We start from the raw sequence: 26,172 nt of genomic DNA, 5'->3' as shown, positions 1-26,172 counted from the left end.
GGTGTGATGACTTGTAACTACTTATAAATACCGTTAGGTGGCGTTATAGTCGCGATGTGCCGTTCCATTCATTAAAAAAAAAAAGGCTCAGATTTAGTTATGTCAAGAAGAGCAGCAGGAATAAACATCAGAGTGATCGTGTCCCTCCAAGTCTGGCTTCAGTATTGATCATACTATTTTAACATCAATGGCGCCAGCTGCTTTGTACGCAGTGTGTGATTTAAATCCATCAAGAGGGCAGTTTGCTAAATTATTGTACTTCTTGAACCAGGAGCTACCAGATTGTATCATCTCTGTGTTGTGTTAACTTGAAGGACTTTGTGTAGCATTCTCAGAGGATGTTATTATAACCTGAGTGAGAATCGAGAAAATCCAAACTGTATAAAGTTTGCGTGTGTGTGTGTGTGTGTGTGTGTGTGTGTTTAGGGGGTGTCCAACAGTATGGGAATTTGTTGAGCGCACACTGCCTCCCAGCAGACAGTCTGATTCCCTCCTCTCTTAGCCAACATTCTTACAAGGTATATAATAGGTGTACAATACTTTTTGTTGTGGTTTTGAAGGAGAAGGAGAAGAAAAGGGATGAAAGAAAAGAATACCTGACGTGCCTCAGCTACCAGCAGCAGACGGAGTCCCTCTAAACCTACACCTACCTACACCTTCCTACGTACCTACCGCCCAGGGAACTGCCTGCATCCGATAAGGGATCTAGTCGACAAAATCAAGTGTGGAGGGAGGGGGTGTGGAGCAAAGAAGGAGCGAGGGAGAAAGGGAGAAGAGACACCGAGGGAGGGGAAAAGGTCAGGGACACGGGGGGGTTTATCGCACTGCCAGAAATAAGGAGAGTGTCTACACAAACGGTTTGGCAGACGAAACCAAGGAGACGAGGTGAAATAAGCCAGCAACCCCGTCTCCAACACTAACATTTTTGCGCAAGGACTACTGTGGATTTTTAAACACTTTCGACTTCTTCCAGAGGCAGCTTCTGTGCTTTGGTGAAGTCCGGGCAATACGGAGTGAATTTTGGACCGTGCGTAATTTGGAGAGTTTATTGCCACGCTGCGTCAGGATGCGCGTCTGTCCGCTGCTGGTCTTCCTCTGTCTGCTGTGCGCTGGACGCGCTCAAAAGTTCTCCGCTCTCACGGTAGGAAGAGCCACACAACTGCCAGAATCAGTCAGTCTCTTTGGTATCCATCAATAAAACATGGCTTCAAAGTAAAGGATATAATTATACATTACATGCGTAATATTAGGAAAGACCAATCTGGCAAATTCAGTTTTTATAGCAGAAATATAGTTTTGAAACAGGTCTTTTTTTTAAGTGTAGAGACTTGGATTCATAATCGTCTATCTGTCTTGTGAGCTTTTCCTCTAATAATAAGACATATGTGAAAATATTAGGCAAGAAGATACATTTCAAATCTTTTTCAAGGGCATTATGGCCCATGCTGACACGATGATTTTTAGATAATCTCTCCAAAAGACGAAGTTTGACTATTTTATATCTGGTAGATTCAGGCTGAATATACAGGAAAATGAGATTCAAAACTCAATAGTTCATCAACTTGAGAGGTTTACACTGAAAAACGTCTATGTGTTCTCCATCAGTCATGTAAACTCCATGTCACTGTTTTTCAGGGTCTATGCACAGTGTTGTCTGAGATGCCAGAGCTTCTGTGAGGAGCTGAATGGTCTAGCAGCACCTCTGTGGTAGTGCCTTCACCGGCCTGCCAGTTTCTCTGCGTGTCTGCCTCGCTGTCCTGTTCGCTCTTGTTGTGCCAGCGGCTGTGTAGAGGCTGCTCCAAAGCACATGGCATTGTTTACAGCCGCAGCAGAGCAGTGCGTCCTGTCCATTTTACCTTAAGCATGCATGAGAATGAGAGTGCATCTCAGATGAGGGGAATTTTCATGGCCACAATCAAGTGCAGGTACGGTGCTGAAGGAGGAATAATAGAGAGCGGAATGTGCACTGTCAGAGGCTTCACCCCTTGATTTACAGGCTTATGTGACAGCCGCCTCCCTCGGCACCATTATTTATGGTCCGAGTGAAGATGCCTTAATATCCAATTGGAAACAAATGGCCATGAGTTGTTAACCTGCAGGTGAAGGGTCGGAGATCCTTTCTCCCTGACGGCACTATGGAGTTGTGGAATGTGGGAGGAAGTGTGGCACTGAGCAGATGCTCCCCTGAATTATGATATGCACATTTACACGCACAAAGGATGAATACAGATAATGTGAGTGTTTATTGATGTTTCATGGGTGGTAATATTTACCCAGCAGTTGATGTAAAGGTTACACAGATACAGCCGTGTAGTGTTTCTGGATGTGACACAGCATCCAATATAAACAGGATATTGCTGTAAAATGAGAAACGTCTCAATTTCGTTGTATGTTTCAGTGGTAACTGTGTCTGTGTCAGACGTCCGCACTGTGGTTCATTAGACCGTCTTAATTGGAATAGCACATGGAGCACTGGACTTGTACTTTTGCAGGACTTTGTGAGTGATTAATAGCTTATTGTTTGAATGACACAAGAGAGGTTACTGTCGGTTTCAAGAAAATGTCTCCATGTGATATTTTGTGCATGTTTGAGGTCGAACAGGCAGTAAAATATATGGGATATTTGCCCAGGTTATTCACGAGGCAGACTTTTTCCATGGTTTATGGAAGTATGAAATAGTGTGTGAAAAGATGAGGGAGCATAGAACATTGGCTGCCTCTTTTTCAAACCTGGAGAAAGCAATTTTCGTATGAAATATGGCCTCCACTGCCCCCTGTGCTTTCATAAAATTGTGCACCTGCCCAGAGAGATTTTTTCTTGCCACTATCAGAGGCTTTTCGTACCACCTCTCTTTCTTTTTTACATCTTTCACAGCAATTAAACGCCTTTTCCTTTGATTGAGTTAGTAGCCTGGTTAAAGGCTGTCACTTTTTTCCCTTTCCACCATGCTGGAAACTAATGATCCCCTTTGCATCCTAGCATCCACGCAGGAAACTCCCGCCAAGGCCATTTAACACGTTTGCCACGGCTCTCAGCTGGGGCCCCCATTGACCCTGCGGGGCCGTGGTGTGAGGGGCCTCTCAGGGTGCTGGAAGCGGGGGCCTCCCAGCCCAGAAGGCCCTTATCAGCCTACAATGTGCTCTCTGCTGGAGTCTCGCCTTCTCCGTACTCCATTCAATCCCACAATGCCGCAGAGCCAGGGGGAGGTAATAGGATTTGATTTTTATGCTGGTTGGTCTTGGAAAAAAACTTTCCCTTACACTCCTCCCGTCTCGCCCTCTCTCGCCTGTCTCTTGTTCCTTTGCCAACCTCTCGTATTATTTGAGCAGATGCAAAAGCATCTTCCAAGAGCGATCACGGAAAGAAAAAAAAGGAATCATGAAAGGAAAGAGCAAAATAAAGCAAAGAAAAACAGAGATAGTGAGAGCCAACTGTCTGGAAGTAGACAAGAAAAGGATTTGAGCAATAAATGGATTTGAGTCACAATATGTGTTCTGTCTTGTATGAGTCTCCTTTTATGATAAATCGGGGTGGAAGCTTGTGCATGAGAGGCGGAGGCCATCCATCACTCTCCACCGTGTTGCTGCATATGGCGATGTTGCAGGCTTGGAGTGACTGGAATGAGACATCAGGGGAGTGTCAGGGCTCTGCCTCAGCCTCGCCCATCCATCACCACAGGCCAAACACAGGGAGATCTGCAGCAGACAGCTAACTACCATTAGGAGTACACGGGAGGAAGAGGTCCTCAACACACCATTAGTCTCTGAGGCTTCTTCCTCTCACTGGCTTTCACATCTTATTTGTTCTCCTCCTTCAGTGTGGCCAACTGTGGCTTTGAAATAAACACTTGGATGTCTTATAGTGAATCTGGGTGGCTGATTTCATGGGTGGCTGATTTCATGGCGAGCTGTGTTTTTCCATGCTGCGATCTCGGAGCTTTATTGTAAACTCGCAGGCACTTGGCACTCTGCTGTGTGCTGTACAGTGGACATCTAGGAGGATGCTGGGCTGTTGAATAACTCTGTTTGGGTTGTCAGTCCGCTGGCTTGCAGGGGCTGCTGCTGATAATGCTGGTGTGGCGTGAGCGCTGGGGCGGCGAGCATGAGCTGTGGCGAGGCTGGCGGTCCACCACCAAGCATGGCTGGACGCACTCAGACACCATCAGAGCTGTTACTGGCTTTGGAAGGTTGAGCTCTTTGCAAAGAAGCATCATCAGACCAGCCTGTCACGCCGGCTGGACTTTTTGTGAAGGGTTGAGCTGTGAGAGAAAGAGTGGAGGGTGAGAGGAGGTCACCGTCGGACAGGGATGTCCTAACGGGTGTGGGAGGACAGGGGGAGAGAGAGGGAGGGTACCGACGGGAGACTGTCAGTTAGATGCAATGATATAAATCCAAGAAACTCAGAGACACTAACAAGGAGGGGCCGATGTTAGACCCCCGGTTTCTACAGAGAAATGGGAAAAGAAATGAGCAGCTAGAAAGAGAACAAGAGTATCCAACTCAAGTAGTGTTGATGTCCTACCTCATCTGTCATATTGGATATTATATTTTAGCTATTATACATAATAGCAGTTCTTATGACCCATCATTACACATTATGGCCCCGTGCATGTCAATTTGAAGATTTCAGTGGCCCAAAGACCTAAAAATATCTAGTATCTGGCATTCTGGTGGCCTCAGGGACCAAACATGAACCGCTCATGTCCGGCCGGGGACCTTTTTTGCACGTAACTCCTTCCTTTCTCTCCCCCATTTCCTGTCATGTCTTTACTGCTGTTAGCGAATTATGGCATAAAATGGCCAAAATCTCTTCTTTCATCATCTTGTGACCCCCACCTATTCAAGGTATCCAAACGCCCAAGATAAATGTGTAGCCCACATCTGTAGAGTACACTGCAAGTGTTGCCGAGACCAAATTAATGTCAAGGCTTCATTAATTCCCCCTAATCACTGGAAATAGACAACATTCGCTCATATTATGTCATTGCCAATGGAGGAGGTGGTCCATATTTCTTGTCTAGATAGAAGCAAGCAGCTCTGCAGTGACAGGACCCTTTTTGTGTTCATCTCATGACAACACATCATTTTCAAAAGCCTGGGAAGAAAGGGCCTATAAAAAAATTTGTTTTTGAAAATTTTCATTCAGAGCAAAAGACTCAGCTTCCCTCCCTCACGGCTCCTCTTCCGATGTGTTTGAACGGGCCTCTCCTCTCTGATCCCCCCCCCCCAGGAAGATTTATGAGCAGGGTTGACAGAGTGGGCTGTACCCCCCCCCCCCAGCCCACGGCGACGCTGCCTTCCCTGCCAACCCTCTTCCAGGTGCATGCAGCCCTGCAGCCCTGCTCGTCTGAAGGCAGGGGGGCTGCCACCAAAGATCACCTCTCACTTCATTTGTAAGATGTCAGACACAACTAATTTTTTTATAGGCCATCATCCCGCCCTTTTCTTCCCTCTCTGTATGTCACCATGCCCCTTCTTTTAATAACTCATAACAGATTTTTATGGCTTACCTTTAAGTGAGGGCTTTGATGTGTCTGCTTTGTGTGACAGATTGATAAGTGTGTGTGTGTGTGTCTGTGTGTGTGGGTGCAAGAGAGAAAGTGTCTGTGTGTCTGCTGTGAATAGTTGACAGAGCGGGCATTCAGACATACTGTCTGAAAACTGAACAGAAACGTCACAAAACAAAAGAGTAGAACTGAATGAAACATTACAGTTTCATAGGCGCAAATCGTTTTATTATAAGAGAAGACAAAAAGAGCTCAGAGAGGTGTTTATCTTTGGATATGAGTGAAAACAGCACCTGCATAGGCACAGAGTTTGTTTTTTTCCACTCAGCCCGGCTCATTATCCCACCGAACTGAATGAATCACGCAACCTCTCTGAACACCTCACACTGTAGCAGCACAAAGCTCCCTGACATTTAGTTTATTCAGCCACTCTATCACTCACTGTCTTTTCATTCATTGTAGCAGTCACAGCTTGTTGCCAGGCCACACAATGGGGCAGCGGCGGCGGCGAGGGGGTTTCATACCACGGTGGCAGATACAATGGTGGCATTGACACAGGTGATCTGATGCGTTCAGCCAGGAGTCTCCATCCTTGTTTCTCTTTTCATGGCTGAGTAAAACATCCTCAGGAGTGATTCCAGGTGAATACCCGCGCAGGTGTTGGCACAGACAAAGAAAAGAGGAAGCGTCAGTCAAGTCCTCTCCAGCCCCTGAGACAGAGACAAAGCATGGCTGCACCCTGACAGGCTTGTAGTGGCGCTGCCTCATCGTGTGTCGTACTGTTTATCAGTGCTGAGGACGTTGCACTTGCTCATGATGAAGGTTTTGAAACAGAGTGAATAATTTGTGTGGTTTTGGCAATGGACACCTGTTCTGCGACTGACTTTTTGGTGTTGCAGCCTGTTTTTGGCCCCTACACAAGCCCCAACCCTATAATGGGTTGCCACATACTCATAAATCTCTCCAGAATCACACCTGTTGTTGAGATTAAAATGTTTTGGTTCAGACAGAACCCCCCCAAAAAAAGGCTCATTTAAGCAAACGTTTTCTCTGCTTATCTCCTGCTTTCTCACTTGTGCAGTTCCTGCGGGTGGATCAGGATAAGGAGTGCAACATGGAATGCAGCGGAACTCCTCGCAAGCCCCTGTGCGCCTCCGACGGCAGGACCTTCACGTCTCGCTGCGAGTTCCTCCGAGCCAAATGCCGCGACCCCCAGCTGGAGGTCATCCGAGGGCCGTGCAAAGGTCAGGTCATGAGTCACGCTTCAGCGCCGTCTGACACTCTCAAACGCGCAGAGGGGGTCACAGTAGAAACTTGTGGGTTAAATTCATTTCAGCATAATTGATTCTTTGAGTGCTGGGAGGACGAGTCGGGTTGACACAGTGAGAATGGCCGTGGGGGTTGCTGCTGCCTGGCTGGTTTCATAACTCACACCACTTGGTATTGATGCAGGAAATGTACATGAATTTGTCAAAATGCTCCATCGTTTCATCTTCGGTGGAACATTTTTTTTTTTGCTTGCTCAAGCATTTCGTGCTTTGTTACAACACGAACACGCAACAGCATCACGGAACCAGCAACCTCCTCACTGACTTTCTGAAATCAAATTATCATGCAGAGGCGAGGGCATTAGAATGAGATATCTCAACAAGAATTAATGGTCTCATTTTCATCATACTCGATGTAAAGCCGTGCGTATGTGACCGATGGAAGGCTGGTGGTGAAAAGCGAAAGGGGAAGGAGAGCCAGTGAGGTCAGGCGGCTCACAGACTCCCTCATTGTTAGTCGTTGTTGGAAGGAAGCACCCGTACACCCCAAAGCTGCAGGCCTGAACCCTCTCACCCCCGCCCCACTCACTAACTCTATACTGCTAGTTCATCGCTCTACAGACTGGGGACAATGCCCCATTCTTACACATTACAATATTAGATCACTAATGCAAGGAGCGTGAGCGAAAGGGTTTGCTCAGAAAGAAGTCTCATATGATGGAAAAGCATTCCACGATTTTATGCCCGTGCTGGGTCTCTATGGCAACGTCTCTAAGCGGACATCTGGATGTGGCGGACAGCGCCGGGACACAGAATAGAGGATTCCAGCTAGGAGGCTGAAAGGGACGAGAGTCCATGAAAGTCGTATTGTATGCGTCAATAACATCGGGTCTATAAGAGTTCGGACCCCCCTCTGCTTCTGGACGGCCGGGGTGAAAGACACAGCAGCAGCAGCCGAGTCAGCAGCCGAAATAAACCAGAGGGCATAAAAGCACAGAGATGGGATTGTGTTTAAGGATGGTGAGACTGGCACCACATTTGTTTTCTATCACTGCGCTCAGATGATTCAAGTGTCCTGTCATTTTTTCCAGTCAGCTTTTTGGTCGGAGCCCCCTGGAGAAGGACGATGGTTTTGGGTTTTTCCACTGGAGCTAACTTTAGAGCTCCTCAACTTGCTGTTCCTCCATCCGGAACATCCAGCGTCTTGCCCCCTCTCCTCACCAGTGACAGTGACACACACATACACACATAAGACTGAGAGAAACCAGTGCACATTCCCCTGCATGTGTCTAATGGGCAATCTACTGTAAGCCTTGCCAGCCACATACAGCCTCCTGCCCAAACTGGTGAACGTTTTTAAACCTCGCATGAGTCATTGTTTTAATGTGATTTGAACCTGCCAGCCAGACGGGCACTGCATGGTCGCTAATGTGTCACACCAAGTTACCATCAAACCCATCGCTACCCAAAATCTCCTGAGAGTTTGCACAGCTGGTGCCGTTGGCCAGGTGAGATGAAGCAGCTGTGGTGTGACAGGATGAGCCATGGCTCTGACACGGAGCTGCGAAAAAGGCTTGAGGTGCGCATAGGTGAAAAGTTGCTGAACCACATTTATATTGAGAAACAGTGAGAGCACAGCTCGGGCCGAGCGGAGGAGACAGCCGAGGTTTCGGAGGAGAGTGAGGCAGACTCAGAAACATTAAGGAAGGGTCAGGTTTTCCCTGTGCATCAGCCCTTTTCTTGGGTGACTGGAATGTTCTACAGAAGCAGCACGAGCAGCCTCACTCAGTAATGGCTTTACCACCAGGCACTGTGCAGGCTTGCCTGACTTGTTCCTAATAAGATCGGGGGTGTTGGTCCTGTTCCCAGCCGCACGAGTATCTGCCGCTTCCGAAACGTCTTGAATGTTTCCCCTGCGTCTCTCCCTGCATTTTTCTTTCAATCTTTATCAACTGTGAGATTCAACATCTTCTGCTGACTTCTTAAGTATGTTGGTTTCATAGCTGCGGAGCATAAGAAAATAGTTGAGCTGCGGGCTGAATCATTGGTCTCTGTGATGTGTCGTGATTCTGGTGATTTGTGGTGCTCCTCAGATACATCCAGATGTGTAGCAGAGAAGAAGTACACAGAGCAGCAGGCCAAGAAGCTCTTCCCACAGGTCTTTGTGCCTGTATGCAACCCTGATGGCACATATAGTGAGGTAAGAAAAAGCACATGGATGATAGTTGTGAGGCCACACTAGAACAGAGCAACTCTTTCACACCGAGAGTCCACTTTTTGCAAGAACTGCATCTTCTCTTGTTTGAATTTAATTGTAAATGAGTTAACACAAAGACTTCATATTTTTTGACTGATGCCACTCCTGGCTTACTTTCAGCTGACTCTGAGTTTTCATGCCATTTTGATTGCAGGTTCAGTGCCACAGCTACACTGGATACTGCTGGTGTGTCACCCCCAATGGCCGACCCATCAGTGGCTCAGCAGTGGCCAATAAAAAACCTCGATGCCAAGGTCGGTAAAACCCCAGCAACCTGTCTTATAATGGGCAACTTTCAATAATGTACAGAAGTTATGCATGCTGTATTTACAGTGCGCTAGTGCAGACATCTCACTTTGTGATAAGCCAGATTTAAAATGGCCGATTTGTTCTAGGATGCGGTTTCTGTAATTTCATGAAGCAATGATGATAAATCCAATTCAGCACAGCGTGAAGCATGAAGCATGACATTCCACGTTTGCGGGGGGTGTAATCCTCAGTCCTGTGGGAAAGTGGTCAGTGACTGGACTGACGGCCACATGGTTTGAGAGCCACCCGAGGACTGAGCGTTGCTCAAGGCATGGGGCTGCGGTGTAAATAAGCCAAATGCAAAATCCCTGCTGCAGAGTTGAGCAACAAAGTTAAACTGTAAGGAATGCAAGTGTTCTTGGAGGATGGCGTCTGCCAAACAATCAAATAACCAATGCCACATGTCCTCCCTGTGCGTCTCTGTGGGGCTGCCTCGGAAGTGTGCGTCTCAATAGTGAGAAAGCTCCAGAAGCAGCAGTGGTAGCAGCAGTAGTTGTATTGTAACTGCCAGCTGTGCTTTGATCACAGCTCCATCAACAGGCATTGTGTAAGTGATGAAGTGAGCCACTTCAAATGAATTAATAACATTTGAAAACAGAAAAGGCGGAAAACAGTTTTTCACTGTGGTTCACTCTTTTATTAAGTCTGGTGGCTGTTTGTTCTCGTGCCACATAATGAGTTCTGTAATGATGGATCTGAATTGATTTGAACCTGTTGCTTTTCAGGTTCCAAACAGGAGAGAGCTACTACAAGAGAGCCAGGTAAAGCAGGTGAGACTTTAACTCAAGACAAATCGACTCTTTATGTGCATGTGTGCTGTCATGTTTGTCCATGTGCATGTGTGTACCTATCTGAGCATGCATGTACATGTGTGCGTGTGTTCATTTGTGTCTGTTTGCCTGCATCCGTGTCGGAGATGTGCAGGGTGGGTCTCCTGTTAAGGCTTGCCTTTCTAATATTTTGTCAATTTGAGAGAGTGCGAGCAGCCTGAAGGCTGATATAAAAGCAGTCTGTTACTGAGTAACAAGCCAAAGGAGAGAGGCTGCGGTGAGCTTTAATGCGCACCGCCAGCAGCTGCAGCGCTTATAACCGCCTGCTGTCTTTACCAGGCAGCCAAACGGCCAGGGAGCAGCCAGAGTGGAGGAAAACTGACTGATCATAAGCTCTTCTTCTCTAACTTCTCTGCCTTGGTCTTGATTCTTTTTCAGCAACAGTGTCATAAGATACCAGGAAGTGTTCACACATTATCCTCCACCCTACTTTCACTCTGTCTCTCATCAGCATCTACCCTCTTCCAGATATAGAACCACCAACTTTCCCCCCCCCCCCCGGCTCCGCTCCAGATACTGTATATCCTGCTCTCTTCTTGTAAGAGAAGATTTGTTTAACTGATGTGATTTGAAGGTTCACAAAGAAAAAGTGTAATTTGGGTTGAGTCCGATCGATTCCTTATGTGTGTGCGTGTGTGAGTGTTATGTGTGTGTTTGCATGCATGGATGTGTGTGTGAGTGCGTGGGAGAGAGAAAGTGCGTATGCGTCCACTTGTGTTTGTCACATGGGTTATTCCTGTCAGTGTGACATTTATGTCTGCGCCTCTCTCTCTGTAAACAGTCTTGGGTATAGTGTCTGTCTGAGCCCGGCCAACTCATTACACATAGATCAAGTGGGAATGCAAAATTTGAGGGAGGAGGAGGGATGGTGGGAGAGGGAGAGAGGGAGGAAAGGAGGTGGAGGGGGGGTTGTGGTTCAATCTGAACTGGTTGGATAAACAGGGTGGTGAAAAGCAGAATAAACTGTAGATTTGTGGTGTGCCAGCACTGAAAATAGCAGTGATTGCATCAATATTTTGATTCAGCAGAAGCCCATCAGCGCCTAAGCATTCCACAGCGGCCATCGCTGCACTTTTATTGTCAGAATATTGGTAATTGTTGAACACCGAACGCTTTACCATAAACCCATTTCTGGTGCTTGACAAATTCATTCACATGCTGGAATCATATGCAGCTGACGACTGACAAACAGCAGTTAAACTAATGCTGTATGACCACAAATAGCGCGGGGGTTTCCTGGCAGATGCTAAAAGAGGTGTTACAGTCATGTAAAAGGCCGCAAAGTAAAGATAGGTCATTAGTGGTTTATCGTAAATCTGAATCATAAATACACTTTTTGAAATGGCATTTCCATCCGTTAAGTGAGCAAAGTAATAACATGTCTGGCCCAGTCAGTCACACTGCCTGTATGTATTTTTATCCGCCGAGCACGCTCGCGGAGATGAATGGCTGGCATAACCGACTTGCATTAGATGTAAAATCCGGATTTTGCAATGGAGAATTCATCGTGAAAGAAAAGAAGTTTCCCTATGTGTGGAGGCGGCCATTAGAAATGCCCTGGCTCATGCATTAACAAAGCTTTACTTTGAGCAGAATGAGTGACCCGCGCTGAGGTTAACCACACCTACGGCCGCGGTTTCACCCTAAGCGGCTGGAAGCCTCCATCCCCGTCTCCCTCCCACCGCACATCAAACAAACAAACAGAGACCAAACAAACACTGAGCTGGGTTCTCACACTGTTAATTGGCTTGTCTCAGACTTATTGGCTGCTGCATTGTTCACCTCTTGTGTCTCTCCCACCTTCACGCAGCTCTCACAGCTCAAATGCAGGCAGTGGAAGGATGGGGAAGAACATCAGGGACAACTGGTCCTCATCCTCTCCTCATTTTAACTGACCCCAATCTGTCCTCCATAGCAAAATGATCCCCCTTGTTGCATGAAGTGAAACCCTGGGAATATATGACCACTATAATTCTTTTCTCTTCTCTTACTGTAAATCACCTCTATCAGTTTTCAACACACACACACACACACACACACACACACACACACACACACACACACACCCTTCTCTCTTTCTAATTCTCACCTCTATTCCTGCCTCCATCCTTCTTGGCCGGGCAATGTGCAAACCTCACATAGTTAATTCTTCTCTAATGTAGCTTACTCTCGTAATTGTAGTCTCCTTGCAAATATTCTCCATTCTAAATGCAGATGAGACTGGCCTAGTGGTGGATCCACAGCCCGCTGCCGATGAAGAAGGTGAGCTTTTATCTGTCACACTGTGAGTAGAAAATGTCTGATGCTGCGCCTGTGTTTACTGAGACACCACCGAGTGACTCAAAAGCATAGCTTCAAAACATCCTTAAAAGGGAAAAGGAGCCAGCAGCATGCTTCAGAAGGTCATTGGGGAAAATGTGATACAACCCCAATTCCAAAATAGTTGGGACGTTGTGTGAAACATGAATAAAATAGAATGTGATCATCTGTTAATCCTTTTTGATTTTTACTCAATTGAAAACCGTACAAAGACAATATATTTAATGTTTCACCCCATGATTTGTAAATACATGCTTTTTCTGAATTTGATGCCAGCAAACAAAAGACTGGGAAAGTTGTGGAAAGCTCCAAAAACATTACACAGGTAAACAGGTTGCTTGGTAACAGGTGATGGTATCATGATAGCATCCTGGAAAGGCTCAGGATGGAGCGAGGTTCACCACTTTGTGAACACATCACTGTATAAATGATGTTACTGCATGGGCTCAGGAACACTTTGCAAAGCAAAACACGGTCTGTTTACAAATGAATGATGCTGTTTTTACTTATAAGTACATTTCTGAGATACTTGCAGACTTGAGGCTCTTCCTTTTCATGCTCATTTATACTTTTACACCACTTCATTTTGTTCCTTTATATATAAAAATGTTTCATGTGAAAGACATCGACACCTTTAACATATGACGCACTGATAGATAAAAACACCATTTAAAGTAATTAATGTCTGTCTCAGTTTGACCAGCTGCAACATTCATCCATAATAATGATAACCCAAAAATATAATACACAGTAAAATAAACCTTTAAAAGGACAAATTGCATATTCAGCACTTCCACTTTTGATGCTTTAAGTATGTTTTGCTGCGATGACATCTGTGCTCTAAAGGTTGAATGCAGTATTTTTTAGCTGTACTGGGTTATATATATACTGTGATATTGCTCCATTCACTTAATTTAAATGTTAAATGGCAGCAAAAACAAAAAGATAGTCCATTACTGTGAATGGGAAGCAAAGTAGTGTTTTCTGATTCAATGTAAATGTGATCATTTGATAAGACAGGAGGAGACCGAGTCAGAGTTTACCTACCTCTCTCTCTGCTGCTATATTTCTGGCCACAGCTGTCATATGCAATTTACTTTCCACCTCAGCTCCTGCAGTTTGAGATACGATAACCTTGATGTGCATTTTACAGTCTGTGATTTTTGGAACCACCAGGTTTGGCTCACATGATATACGAGTGTGTTTTCAATTGAAGCTAATAAAGCTGTCGTGGTGATTTCTTTCAGACATCATTTCCCAGTACCCCACTCTGTGGACGGAGCAGGTTCGCAGCCGACAGAACAATAGAACCAGAGCACCATGTGAGTTTCAAAGACCACTTTTTCCTTAATGACGGCGATCGGGTGTTTGCAAACCTCAACTGAAAGCACGCTCTGTGTTTTTCCTACTTGTGTGAGCAATCATGGTTTGGGGCTGTTCCTGTCTTTTAAGGACAGATGGTGGCTTGTGAAACCAATACATCTTGGTGTTGGAGTGCGTCAAGCTTTGAGGATCTGCTTCTCTGCGGTTCTGTGCATTGCAACGCATCTGTAATTATCAGCACATGGCACAAACACAGGATCTGCTATTCTTGTGGCTGGTCCTCTCCCCTTACATACATGCAGTTTATCTTTTTGTACAGATCCGTTGCCACTTTGCCTTTGGGGGAAATATGTTGCTTTCTGCATAAAACAATGCTATTTCGAGGCCTGCATTGAGTTGAGAACCCTGTGTGCATGTGTGCATTTGTGTGTGAATCCCATTATCATAATTTACAACCAATAAAAAAGCCTGAGAAATGCAGCATTGATGGTTTTGATTACCATGTGCTCTTTGGGGTATTGGGGTGAAAAAAAAAAAAAAAACACCCGCCCCAACAAAGAGAGCCCATACGGAGGAACTGGAGCGAAAAGAGTCGGTTGAGAAAGCGGGGAGGCATTTCATTTGGTCTCTTTTGTGTGGGTAAAGATCTCTAATGAAAATAAACAAAGAAAAGGGATATCCATAATCCCGCAGTAGCTTCCGAGCCTTGAGGCGAGCAGCGAAGGGAGGAAAGAAAGCCCTCATGGCCAGAAGAGCTCTACTTTCATCCCTGAGTTTAATGCTCAAATCTCTGTTGGAGAGCTGCACGGCAGAGAGGGAGGCTGCTGCACAGAAAAAAAGTCTGATTAGATCCTGCTGAGGCTCTGCAAAACCCCATCTTTCTCCCATCGAGGCCACTGCATTCTCTATACACATGGATAAAAGAAAGTCTTGCAAAGCATGGCATTTTTCCCTGGGAATTTTGAACATGTAAACATATAGATCCCTGGTACTTTACAGTACCCTGCCTGCAGTAGTGTGTCAGTGCGTGTGGGTGTGTGAAGGCCCGACTGACCACTGTTTCTGCTTTTGTCTTGTCTGTTTCTCTCACTGTCACACACATCCACAGAGGGCAGTTGGGTGTCCAAATATTTACTTAACTTGGCGCATAGGGAGCTGTACTTAGTCATTAGCCCGTTAATGTCCGTAAACAGTGCCACGGGGGGCTGATATAGCAGTCTACACACACTGTCTCCGAGCACTCATCCTCCACCTCTTTGTCTTCTCCAGCGCTCCAACCTCCTCCTCCTCTACAGCAATGCTTATAGTGTAATGAGACAGCAGTGCATGCATTTGTCTCCTAAACAGAAATTAATTCAAACATACTGCATGTTGTATAAATCCAAACTGTGTCAGCCAGATCTGGTAAGGAGTGACTCTTATTCTTAACTTTAAACAAACCCACTTCTTTTTCACATCCAGCCTGTGTGCCTTGGCCCTGTATTTGCAGAGTGGCACAACCTAGACCACCTAAGTAAATGCTGTCTGTAGGACCAATCCACTGACACCTCTTCCGATTCCTGTATAACCTCTGACCCTTCTCTCCAGCCTCATCATGTGACCAGGAGCAGCAGTCCGCCCAGGAAGAGGCGAGGCAGCACAAGAACGATGCTGTATTCGTACCAGATTGTGCCCAAGGAGGACTGTACAAGCCGGTCCAGTGCCACCCCTCCACCGGCTACTGCTGGTGTGTGCTGGTGGACACTGGGCGGCCCATACCTGGGACCTCCACCAGGTGGGAGAGACTTCACCTATATGAAAACTCAAATGGTCTGAAGCTCACGTATGGTGATTTCCCCCTAATTTACAAAGATTCTTGGAATTTATCACTCAGTTCTTTTTATGGCAAACAAACCAGACAGCTGTTACACAAAGCAGGTAAGTGATCATGGTCACCCTTACAGCACAGTGGCCAGCTGAGAGACAGGCTGTCCAACTGGATGACCCTGCCTCATTCCCTTTGTTGACAAATATGTTCTGCACTCAAATGTCCTAGAACAATACTGAACATTATCTTCCCTCTGGTCTGAACATCTGCATGTCTGCAACCATACAAACTTGATAGAATATTCTGCATTTACTGGAAATTGTCAGAGATAAACTTTCAGACAACAAAAAAGAAGCCCCTGTATTTGAGACTGCACATAAGTGTGACATAAGCAGGCAGACAGACATCTCCATTGCGGATGAGACAGAGTGACTCAGTGGTCTGGTGAGCGGCAGGTCAGAGGTCAGGCAGGCTGGCAGAGCGGGGCACCAGTGCACTCTTATTGAGCGGCGAGGCTGGGTATCGGATTAACAAGGCTTCAGGCAGCATGCCAGACGGCACATTAGCACACATATGGAAGCGTGGATTTTCCCTCTTCTCGCTCCTCGTCCCAGGCCAGCTTTTGGCGCAGTCGCACGGCAGCAATCGCCGGCTCTCCAGGGGAGTCCGTGAAAGCTTCCTTGTGTCCCACGCTCCCTGTCTGCCTGTCTGCCTCTCTCCCTCTATCTCTCTCTTTCTCCCCCTCCCTCCCCCTTTCTGTCCTCATACCAGCTCCAAATCCCTCCCCTCTCTTTGGATGTGTTTCACAGCCTTTGGTTTGCCACAGAATAATTATTTGAATCCCTGTGATTTAACTGTATGGGGGTAATTGGAAAACATAGGATTCCTCTCTGATTTTACAATGAGGATAGTTTTCCTGTTATAAACACTCCCTTTCACCCATTTCACTTTGAATGAACTGCCATTTTCTCACAGGCTGTATCCTCTGCCGCAGGTATGAACAGCCAAAGTGTGACGGCAATGCCAGGGCTCACCCAACTAAACCTAAGGACCATTACAGAAGCAGACACCTCCAAGGTAGGACTCCAAAGCCTGGACTCAGTCTCTGCTTTTCCTCTCTGTTCAGACCACATGGTGAAGTTCTCCAGCAGTCGGCCTCCAAATGCTGCACTTCCAAGGTTGTGATAACAGGGCTTGTGTGTGTATGTGTGTGTGTGTTTTGACATCATTAGTACTGTTGGTCAAGGAAATGCTTGATAAAGAGTTGAGGATTGCCAGATACTGCCCCTCGCTGGTCAATACGCAAGGAGACAGAGACGGATCGGGGGTAGAATTAATCTTCAACTGACATGGGAGATGGAGGATAGTGTGATGATAGCACGGAGAAGAAACAGCAGGCAGCAGAGGTGGAGATAATGGATGATAGGATGCCAGAGACAGGTAGTGATAGGAAGACTGACAACGGCGTAGATAACTTAATTGAGGTCGGGAGAGGAATTTGAAGGTGGTGGTCATGGGTGGGCTAAGTTACAGGTGAGGCTGTGTTCGGTGGATGTTTGCCAGTCAGGCTTTTTAGCTTCAGTACTGCAGAATTAAAATGTATATATGTGAAAAATGACAGAATCAGTTGTTTCAGCAAGCGCCCTAAAACAACATACTGTATGTTTCCATTCAACTGAGAAAGCAGGAGGTCAGGGTGGTTAGATGGGTCAATAAAACATCAGACTTAAACACAGCAGAGCGCTGTTCACTTCCTGTGTACCAGCAGTCAGTGACGGTTTCTCTTAACTGTGACCCCTCCAAACTAAGCTTAACCAAGTATTTATTTAAACCAAAAACCACAGTCTTTCCCTAACCCTAACCATAACCCCAACCAAACCTTAACCATAGAGGTATCAGATCAAAAAGTCGGTTTTGGAAGGCACTGACAAGGTATGTTGTCCTGCCAATATGAGGAGATTGTCATTGTCACAGAAGTCAAGGTTATGTTAGAATGAGGGTATATACTGATGTGTTATTGATTCTGTAGTATGAAACCAGATGTTCTTTACGTCTTAGCGCTCTAGGGGAAACTCAGGTTTTTTACGGCCCTGGTCTTGTTTTATGGCCTTCATTCTACCTACTAATCTAATTACTGAGAGACGGGATCACATGCGCTCTGTTCGGCTTTACAATGGAACCAGCTATTTAGAACAGGTCTAGCTTCATGCAGTTATTTAAAGCATTTATTTTTGTGAAAATAAAAGTAATGGTTGAAACTGTTTCCCTGTCTGTTATAAGTCTCCTCTTGATTCTCTTGAGCTTCTTCCAGTTTTAACTTTTGCCTAATTTGCTTACTGTAGTATTGCATAGGCACAGTTTTACAATGCAGTGGATCAAGTGCCTTCACTTATGATAGTTTGTTTCATCAGTAATTGCAAATGACTTGTCTTCATAATAAAACCAATGATTGTTGGCAGAGTTGAGGTATAGCGCTCAGGTGTTGCATGCAACCGAATCACTGGATAGCGCTCGGCAAATTAGCTTCTCTTTTTATTTTTTTGGTGGTTTGGTAAACACGTTAATAATCCAGCAGCATATGAACAGAGCTGCCACTGTTCCAGTCCCATCCACAACTGTTTATGTAACAGCATGCCAGGCCAGAGCTGTGCTCCCTGCTCACAGGTGCTGCACTTAGCAGCAGAGCAGCGCTCTGTCTCTGCTCCGGCATCGAGGACTCTTGTAGATGGATCTTGTTGATAGACAGTCACACATGAATGCTACTCAGACCAGCAAGTGTTACACGTCTTTGCCTTTCAGTGCCGCCGTTACTGTATATTATTGCTAAGATATGGTGTGATGGAGCAGGAGTAATTACAGTGTGTAACTGTCAGCCGAGAGCGTGAGGTGGTGATGGGGTAGAAAACAGCCACAGCCATCCCATGAGAAAGACCTCAAGCCCAACCAAACACCTCTTAAACACATAGTGGTAGGACAGAAAACAATATACTTATTCAGGCGCGCAATCACCCGGCACAGGCGCTCACACACGTACACAGACTTCATTCTAAACCCGTCGAAAAAACCTGCACCATATCAGCCAGGTCTGCAATTATAAAATACACCGGGACACAGTCAAAAAACACAGCATCATGTTTTCTTTATGAGCAATTGCGTCAACGGCTGTAAACCCTGTCACTGTATGAACCAGGGATAATTATAAATGTTGCCTTCACATCGCTGCAGTCCATTTGCTGTTGAAGCGCTGGCGTTGAGAGGTTTATGGGGCGAGATGCGAGAGAGGAGAACTTTGCCCTGAAAGGGGCAGGAGAGGAAAGCGGAGTATTTGGCTCGCTCTCTCCCCAGAGCGGGATCATGGGATAGCGTTGGGGCAGCCACTGGGAGCTGCGGCTGTGAGTGCTGACAGGGCTCTGCCCCATGTGGCTCCATAGACAAACACTGCTTCTTATTGACAGTAACACACGGGTGCACACATTCAAACACTTACTGGCCAACTTTTTACAAGCAGCAGATATGTGGAGGCACATGAATAGCACTGCAACTCTTTGCAACATGAAAAAATCTAAATATTTGAGGCTCTCTCAACTTGATCCCATCCTGCATCTGTCAAACTTGGGCATCACCATTATTATCATTAATGGAATAAGACAGCTGCCGTTCACCGCTGCAGCCTTGAACTGAACGGAAAATGGCCAGACTCAATTTCCTTTAAACGACAGCAGGAACATTTGTGTCCTGCCCCGCAGCTAAACGGTGTCCGGGCAGACAGAGGCCGATCTGTCCCACCCCCACCAGGAAAACCTTTGCTGCCAGGAGGAAGGGACTGGAGCCTCACCTGATGGCTTCCAGTTTGAATGAACTGCAGACAAGCTCAGATTCCTGCAGCATTACGGAGAGGACGTGTGCTCTCCATGAAAAACACGAAGCCTCAGACAAGTCCAACTGCATCCCACAAATCTCTCTTCAGTCAGAAGCCAGATAAAAACACTTTGCCTTCTGTGGTTGAAATTGTGTGACTGTCTAGACTAATTTACCGCAGGAGGCTCCACAAGGCACCGGTTTGGCCATTAACAGGTGGGTCAGATATTTTACTGGGCTAGAGCCAGGGAGGGCCTACTAAAACTTAAGTGCAAGTCTGTTCAGCATGCAAAGGAGACCGTGGAAGAGTTTAAACTCGGCTTGGTGCAGACTGCTAAAGCCCTGCGCTACACGGGGGAAAGGTGGAGTGGAAGCTGGGTGTTTATGCCGATGCTGGTCGCCACCTGTTAGAGGGGAGCAAAGCATGCTATTATCTCCAGCACAGGAGAATCTGGCCCCGCAGGCCTGGGCCATAAAAAGAGCAGCAAACTGTGGAGAATTTCTCCCTCTGCGCAGGTAGAATAGCAGAGGGAAGCCGGACTGTGAGAAAGCAGAGGAGAGCTGGGAGAGGAATCCAGGAATCTCTCAGGCCTCCATCGCCTTCAGCTCTTCCACAACAACCTTGGCCTCCTCACTCTTAAAACTATATGGCCTGAGAGACAATTACTATCATTAGGGTCATTCCACCCCAGTTGTCCCTCGTTTTATTTTTTTCCCGTCATTCTGCATGTAATAATGCTTACCTTATAGCTTTATGGGCTAATTACATCAGTCTCTTCTCTGGCTGAAATTTCAAACAGTAATCCCAGCACACCAAGAAGATCAGGTGTTTGATGCGTACCTTAAAATCAGGTGAAATCCTGAGTAACAGTGTGTCTGTCAGACTCAGGTGAGCCTCAGGTGCTGTATGGAGCCTCTTGTCCATACATACAATATTCATCAATACCATCTTCTGTGCTCCAGCTGTCAAAACCACTCAGGGGCCTCAGGATGATTGGCAGGTACCCTCTTCCTCCTCCAGATGAGGGGAGGTCTGAGACTTTATGAGAGGGAGGAAAAGACAACCACGAGAGTCTTGTTTGGGTTTATTTTCTCCTCTGCCGTCTTTACTGTTTGTTAAAACCACGCTGCCTGCTACATGACGTCCCTCCCCAAACATTTATTAGGCCACCTATGATGGCAGCATTCCACGTTGTTGTAATGCTGATGACTGGGGGATCATTTTTTCTGTGTTTGCTGACATATGCATAGACTTGCTTCCATACGAACTGCATATGAATGCCCGCACACACTCATTCAGGTATCTGTGGTTTATTTTCCAGGCTGTCCCGGGGCAAAGAAAACAGAGTTCCTGACAAGTGTTCTTGACGCGCTGTCGACAGACATGGTGCACGCCGTCACAGATCCAGCATCCGCCGGAAGGTATGACATTCAGAAGTGCCATTATTGAAGAATAATGAAGTGATGGAGGGGCTATGATCAGCGGCTGAACTGATATCTGTCATTTAGGATGGCCGAGCCGGACCCCAACCACACCCTGGAGGAACGGGTGGTCCACTGGTATTTCAGTCAGCTGGACAAAAACTCCAGTGGGGACATAGGAAAGAAGGAGATCAAGCCTTTCAAACGCTTCCTGCGCAAGAAATCCAAGCCAAAGAAGTGTGTGAAGAAGTTTGTGGAGTACTGCGACATCAGCAACGACAAGGCGCTGTCTCTGCAAGAGCTGATGGGTTGCCTCGGGGTGACCAAAGAGGAGGGTGAGCTAAGCAGCACAGCCGGATCCAAATGTGTTGTCCTGCGCCAAATCAGCCTTCAGACTATCTTATTGACGGATAAAATATAATAGTCACGGCGGTCAGCTTTAGTGCTACATGATTTATGTGATAGACCATTCGCTAACCCCGTCCACCAAACAGTAATTGCCCAACCATAGCTTAGTGAATGTAACGAGGCAGAGTCAAGCTTTGGATTTGGAAGTGGTGCACATGAGGCCTCAAAAGAGGTTGGAGGGAGTTTTTTTGTATCACCAAAAATACAAGAGCAACGTGTAAATAATGGATTAAACAGTATTTCATCATTACAGCACTGGATTAGCATGAGATCATGCACAAAGCCGTCAAATGCATGTTGAAGACACATGAGGTGTTTCATCTTCACACCAGTCAGCCAGAAACACAAAAAAAATCACTCAACAGTACTGTGCTAGCTGGCTACAGCTAATATAATCAGTTAGCAACAATTGTTAATTCAGCTGACAAAATATGTCTGAAGTCAGGTCAATTGGACAGGTTGGCAAGTGTAGCAGCACTAAGGGGACAGTTGGGTTTAGTGGATGCAAGGATCTGATGCTTCAGCCGACCCTCAGCGTTCCTCATATTATGGTTGCTGAGATTTGTGTCACTTTTTGTCCCACAGGGGCCAAACCGGGAGACGGCTTATCTTCCAGTAAACTAGTAAGTAAACTCCTCCCTCCACAGTCATGGGTAAAAGAAATCGGTGGCACATCTACAGTCTGGCTGTCGTATTGTTTCACCTCTGTGGGCTGAGGAAGGAATGTACAGCCACTGAAGACGTTAGACTGAGTGCAAAGAAACGAGGGGACGCGTCTAACTCACTTCGGTTTTCTCTCCTCAGAATCCCTCGAAGAAGCAAGGTTAAGCCAGCAGCTGAGATTTCCCCTCCCGCACGGAGCATCTGCCCTCACCAATCGGCAACAATGGAAACCATAGTATTTGCACTTTGTACTTTAAAGAAAAAAAAATGTAAATTCACTTTGTAGAAATAAGGTATTTAAACAGACTGCTGAATCTGTGAATGATGTAGTTAGCTTTTTATGTCCTGACAAACAAAAATTATTTAACACATACAATGTATGTGTGTCTTTGTGTGTCTAAAAAGTATACTTTTCGGAGTTGTACAAGTTTTCATGTTTGATGTTGCATTTTGTGCCCCCTCCCCCAGCGTACTGTTCCTCTCATGTTGATGATGTTAAAGCGGATGTATGGATGGTTTGCTACACGGCTACACTTACTGAGACCATACCATCTCTCATGTACTGACCTATAGCATCTCTTCTCGGGCTTTGTACAGCAGTTTGCAAGAATGTTTTAAACATAGATCATAAAAAACGTCCGACATGTTCACATGTATTCATGTTTATTAGAAATAAAGAACTCTTTTATACATTTTGCTCACTGTGGTTCTGCCAGGCTTAATGTGTCAAAGAAGGTTAATTGGGTCAGTGCCTTTGTTTCTCTCTAATCCAATTAGTCTTCTATGTTTTCCCTCTCGTTATAAAAATCTTGTAATGTCTTTGCCGTTTTGTGTTTTCTTGCTGTGTCTTTAATAAAACACCTTGTTGACACAGTCTTTAGGAGCCAAGGATTAGTCATACATAGCAAAGGTCGTGTATCATCCCAGTTTCAGACAGCTTGCCAATTCCCCTGAGGCAACATTTTGGAATTGGAAAAACGGATGGTACTTATTTCTGCTCTCGTCACAGGTTTCCCACATAGACTGAAGACAGATAAATGGACCAATCTCGGCCGTGTGCAGCATGAGTGCCCATTAAAAGGGTGTTATATGAGCCAGTGCATGTGTGTGAACATGTGTATTTGCATTAGGTATACTTACATGTATACAGTACATATACACTTGAATGGATTCTTTCTTTAAGAACAGCGTTGCAGCCTCGACACATTACACTACTGCACATTGTTCGTGCCTGATTATGTTGGGGCTAATAAGTGCTAAACCATGGCTTTTCACACAGAAAGTCCCCTATAGGGCTGAGCGACTGACCTCCGACTGACCTGCTCACTCAGGCTTAGCCTCTAATTTATGATTAACACATTGGTCTCCATTCTGTGATATAATCCAGCCCAATGGTCTGGTTTTAACACCCCGGGGGAACACAGAGGAGAGATTATGACTGTCTGCTCTCAGACGGTGGATTAGAGATGGATAACCTATGGCCTTCTTAAGCACTTTCTCCATCCACAGCAAAGGAAAAGTTCAATCTGAAGCAACAAGTACTGTGCAGCAGGGATGTTTCTGTCCTGCAGAAACCAAGCTCTTCTATGCATCTAAACCATTTGGTCTTCCTTTTTTGCTTGCTAGAACCCAGTCTTCTAATTATAAACTCACAATTCAGCTCCATCTTTTTGCAACATCCCTAATTTCCACCCATGTTCCTGGCCTAAATCCCCCTGAAGGGGATGTTAGCACCATGCCCAGAACAACATTTGCCTTTCCCAAACAGCCATGCAATCTGTTAATGTGCTGGTTACAGGTGTAGCAGCACAGCAGCTACACCTTACAGCTGCTCTCCTCATCCAACAAACTCATCAACCTTCACCTAAACCTCTAGCCAAGCCCTCGAACGCTGCTGAAGCTCCAGCCTCCACCCAACACAATGCTAAAGCCTTGTCATGTGTGATTTCTACTCCCCTGGGCTGAGATGCACGTAAACACCTTTTACGATTTGGCTGGATGTCAAGCCATGGTTTTCCGAATATGTTCCCCTGATGGCTTGGACTCTTGCCTGAACTGATGGAGTAGCTGAAGAAAAGCATCCAAACCTTTTGGCCCGGTTACCAGGACCGTCTCACGATTGGCGAGGGCCTCCCCCTCTCCCGCTCCTCAGTCCTGCTTCCTCACTTCTCTCACTCACACATGCACAAACACACTCCCTGAGCACAGAGATACCATTCAGCGGGATTTGTGGGCACAGTTTGTGTGCTTTAATGGGCGAGAGGAGGCACCCGATCTCACCACTGGCAGGCCCCGCGGGCTGTGGACTCATGAAGAAATTACTGTCAAAAGCCATCAGGGCTTTAATAGCCTCTGGCCCAGTGGCGGCTTCTCCCTGACCCTCGGAGGGGCTCTGGTCTGTGGGTAAACAGCGTGAGGACGGCCTGCACCCTGGGACCCTCTCTTACTCTCTTACTGCTTCACCTGGTGTGGCCCACACACCCCAGCCGTCGAGCCAGCGCCACGGGATACCGGCAGTCATTCCACTCAAGAAAATTAATTGCAAGAAGAGGTGTGACTTTTTAATGGCCGTTGTGCAAAAGAAAAGCAAGCGGTGTTAAGTGTTGTATGGTAGGTACCAGGTCCACTCACACAAGGAGCCTTTTCACAAACTTTATCTCCCCTCAGATTTCATTCGCTATGGTCGAGCAATAGTTTGGCCTTTTGGGAAAAATGTAAATTTACGTATTTCAGTTAGATGAGAAGATTGATACCACTCGCATGTCGATAAATATAAGGCTGCAGCCGGCTGCTGTTTATCTTAGCTTAGCATAAAGACTGGAAACGGAGAAGCAGATAGCCTGGCTCTGTCCAAATGTAACAAATTCTACCTACCAGCACCACTGAATTTCATTGATTATCATGACATATCTTGTTTGTTTAATCTACAGAAACCTAAAGTGCCAAAATGACCTGGTTGTGTTTTTACAGGAGTTTATGTGCAGGACTACTTTTTGGCTGGGCAACCAGCAGAGACTCTTGGAAGTTACTGCTCCTGCCTACAGTTCCACACATCCCCCTTTTTTTACACTTTGTTTTTCACACAGATTAAACAAACATGGTATAAAGATTTATTTAGTGAGGTTTAGAGGAGATAGTAGGCAGATTTTGTTACATTTGGACAAAGCCAGACAAGCTGTTTCCCCCTGTTTCCTGGCTTGATACTAAACTAATCGAACCGGCTGCTGCCTGTCATACTTATCCTGCAGTCATCAGAGTGGTATGGATCTTTTTAACTCTTGGAAAGAAGCCGTATTTCCCAAAATGTTGAACTACTGTTTTGAGCAAGCACAACAAGACTCTTTTACAAACCACACATCAATGGAACAGCCAAAAATCTTGAAGACATAATGTATGGTACATTCTGCAGCCATATATAAATGTGCATCACTGCATCAAGTGCACGGCAACTGACGTTGTCCATACTGCTACAAAGTTATAGTAGCCTTCCTTGCCTGAGATGGACACAAACAGCGTTAGTCGTCCCTGCCAAAACAGCCGAGCAAGATAAAATGTTACGCCCGAGATAGAGTGTCTGCAGTGTCAAGGGAAAACCGAAGGGAACGTCGTCGTCTGTGCTCATAGGCTGAATTGTGCAGCTTTTCTCATTTATGTGTTCCAGCTGAATGGGGTGGCTGCCAAGTTCAGGATCTGGCCTGACATCAGAATTTCCCGGGGTGATAAAGAGACTCTTGTTTGAATCACAGTTAATAGACAGTGGGAGAGAAAAAGCTGTGATACTGAGAGAGTGATATGGGCAATTACAGGAGTGATATTTCCAGTAGAGCAGAGACAGAGTTGTGTATGTGTGCATGGCTTTCACACCTACAAACACCCAGTGATTCCACACAGACACACACTCACAGAATAGGCAGAATAGGAAGCAACATGTGGCATGGGATGTTGAAAGCTGGAGTAGACACAGAGCAAACACAAGTATTTAGAAAGCTGCAGTGATGTATTACAATCAGATTCCAACAACAGTAGATGAAGGTACCATGTAGTAACATCCTTTATACAATCATGTGATCACAAAGTGATGAACCTCTCTCCATCCTCGCTTGTGAACCACTGAGCCTTTCCAGGATGCACCTTGACACTATCACCTGTTACCAATCAATTGTTTTTTTCCACAGCTACTGGGGCAATACACACTTTTTAC

General features: G+C 46.0%; 1 protein-coding gene across 3 annotated transcripts; it reads left to right on the top strand.

Annotated features, from left to right (window-relative positions):
• Positions 1–826: 826 nt before the first annotated feature.
• On the top strand, positions 827–22,642 carry smoc2 (SPARC related modular calcium binding 2). Of its 3 annotated transcripts, none has more exons than XM_041947571.1 (13): positions 827–1,141; positions 6,589–6,751; positions 8,869–8,975; positions 9,187–9,286; positions 10,067–10,102; positions 12,386–12,433; positions 13,738–13,812; positions 15,401–15,587; positions 16,615–16,697; positions 20,801–20,900; positions 20,988–21,235; positions 21,894–21,931; positions 22,113–22,642. In XM_041947571.1, the coding sequence occupies exons 1-13, from the start codon at positions 1,067–1,069 to the stop codon at positions 22,134–22,136; spliced, it is 1,284 nt and encodes a 427-aa protein (XP_041803505.1). In that variant the 5' UTR covers positions 827–1,066; the 3' UTR covers positions 22,137–22,642. The 3 variants fall into 3 exon arrangements, with proteins under 3 accessions (XP_041803505.1, XP_041803504.1, XP_041803503.1); XM_041947570.1 differs by having other exon boundaries at positions 10,067–10,111; XM_041947569.1 differs by having other exon boundaries at positions 10,067–10,111; positions 12,353–12,433.
• The last annotated feature ends 3,530 nt before the right edge of the window (positions 22,643–26,172 follow it).

Source organism: Chelmon rostratus, chromosome 11 (assembly GCF_017976325.1).
Source record: "Chelmon rostratus isolate fCheRos1 chromosome 11, fCheRos1.pri, whole genome shotgun sequence".
Taxonomy (NCBI): domain Eukaryota; kingdom Metazoa; phylum Chordata; class Actinopteri; order Chaetodontiformes; family Chaetodontidae; genus Chelmon; species Chelmon rostratus.
The sequence above is the reverse complement of the archived record's forward strand: the minus strand, read 5'-3'. Positions and strand labels throughout refer to the sequence as shown.

Excerpts from the sequence above, each read along its gene's own strand:
- smoc2 (XM_041947569.1), top strand. The coding sequence starts at position 1,067 with ATGCGCGTCTGTCCGCTGCTGGTCTTCCTCTGTCTGCTGTGCGCTGGA. Across the intron at positions 12,434-13,737 it reads GCCCGCTGCCGATGAAGAAG|ACATCATTTCCCAGTACCCC; the intron begins GTGAGCTTTTAT and ends GATTTCTTTCAG. Across the intron at positions 20,901-20,987 it reads GATCCAGCATCCGCCGGAAG|GATGGCCGAGCCGGACCCCA; the intron begins GTATGACATTCA and ends TCTGTCATTTAG.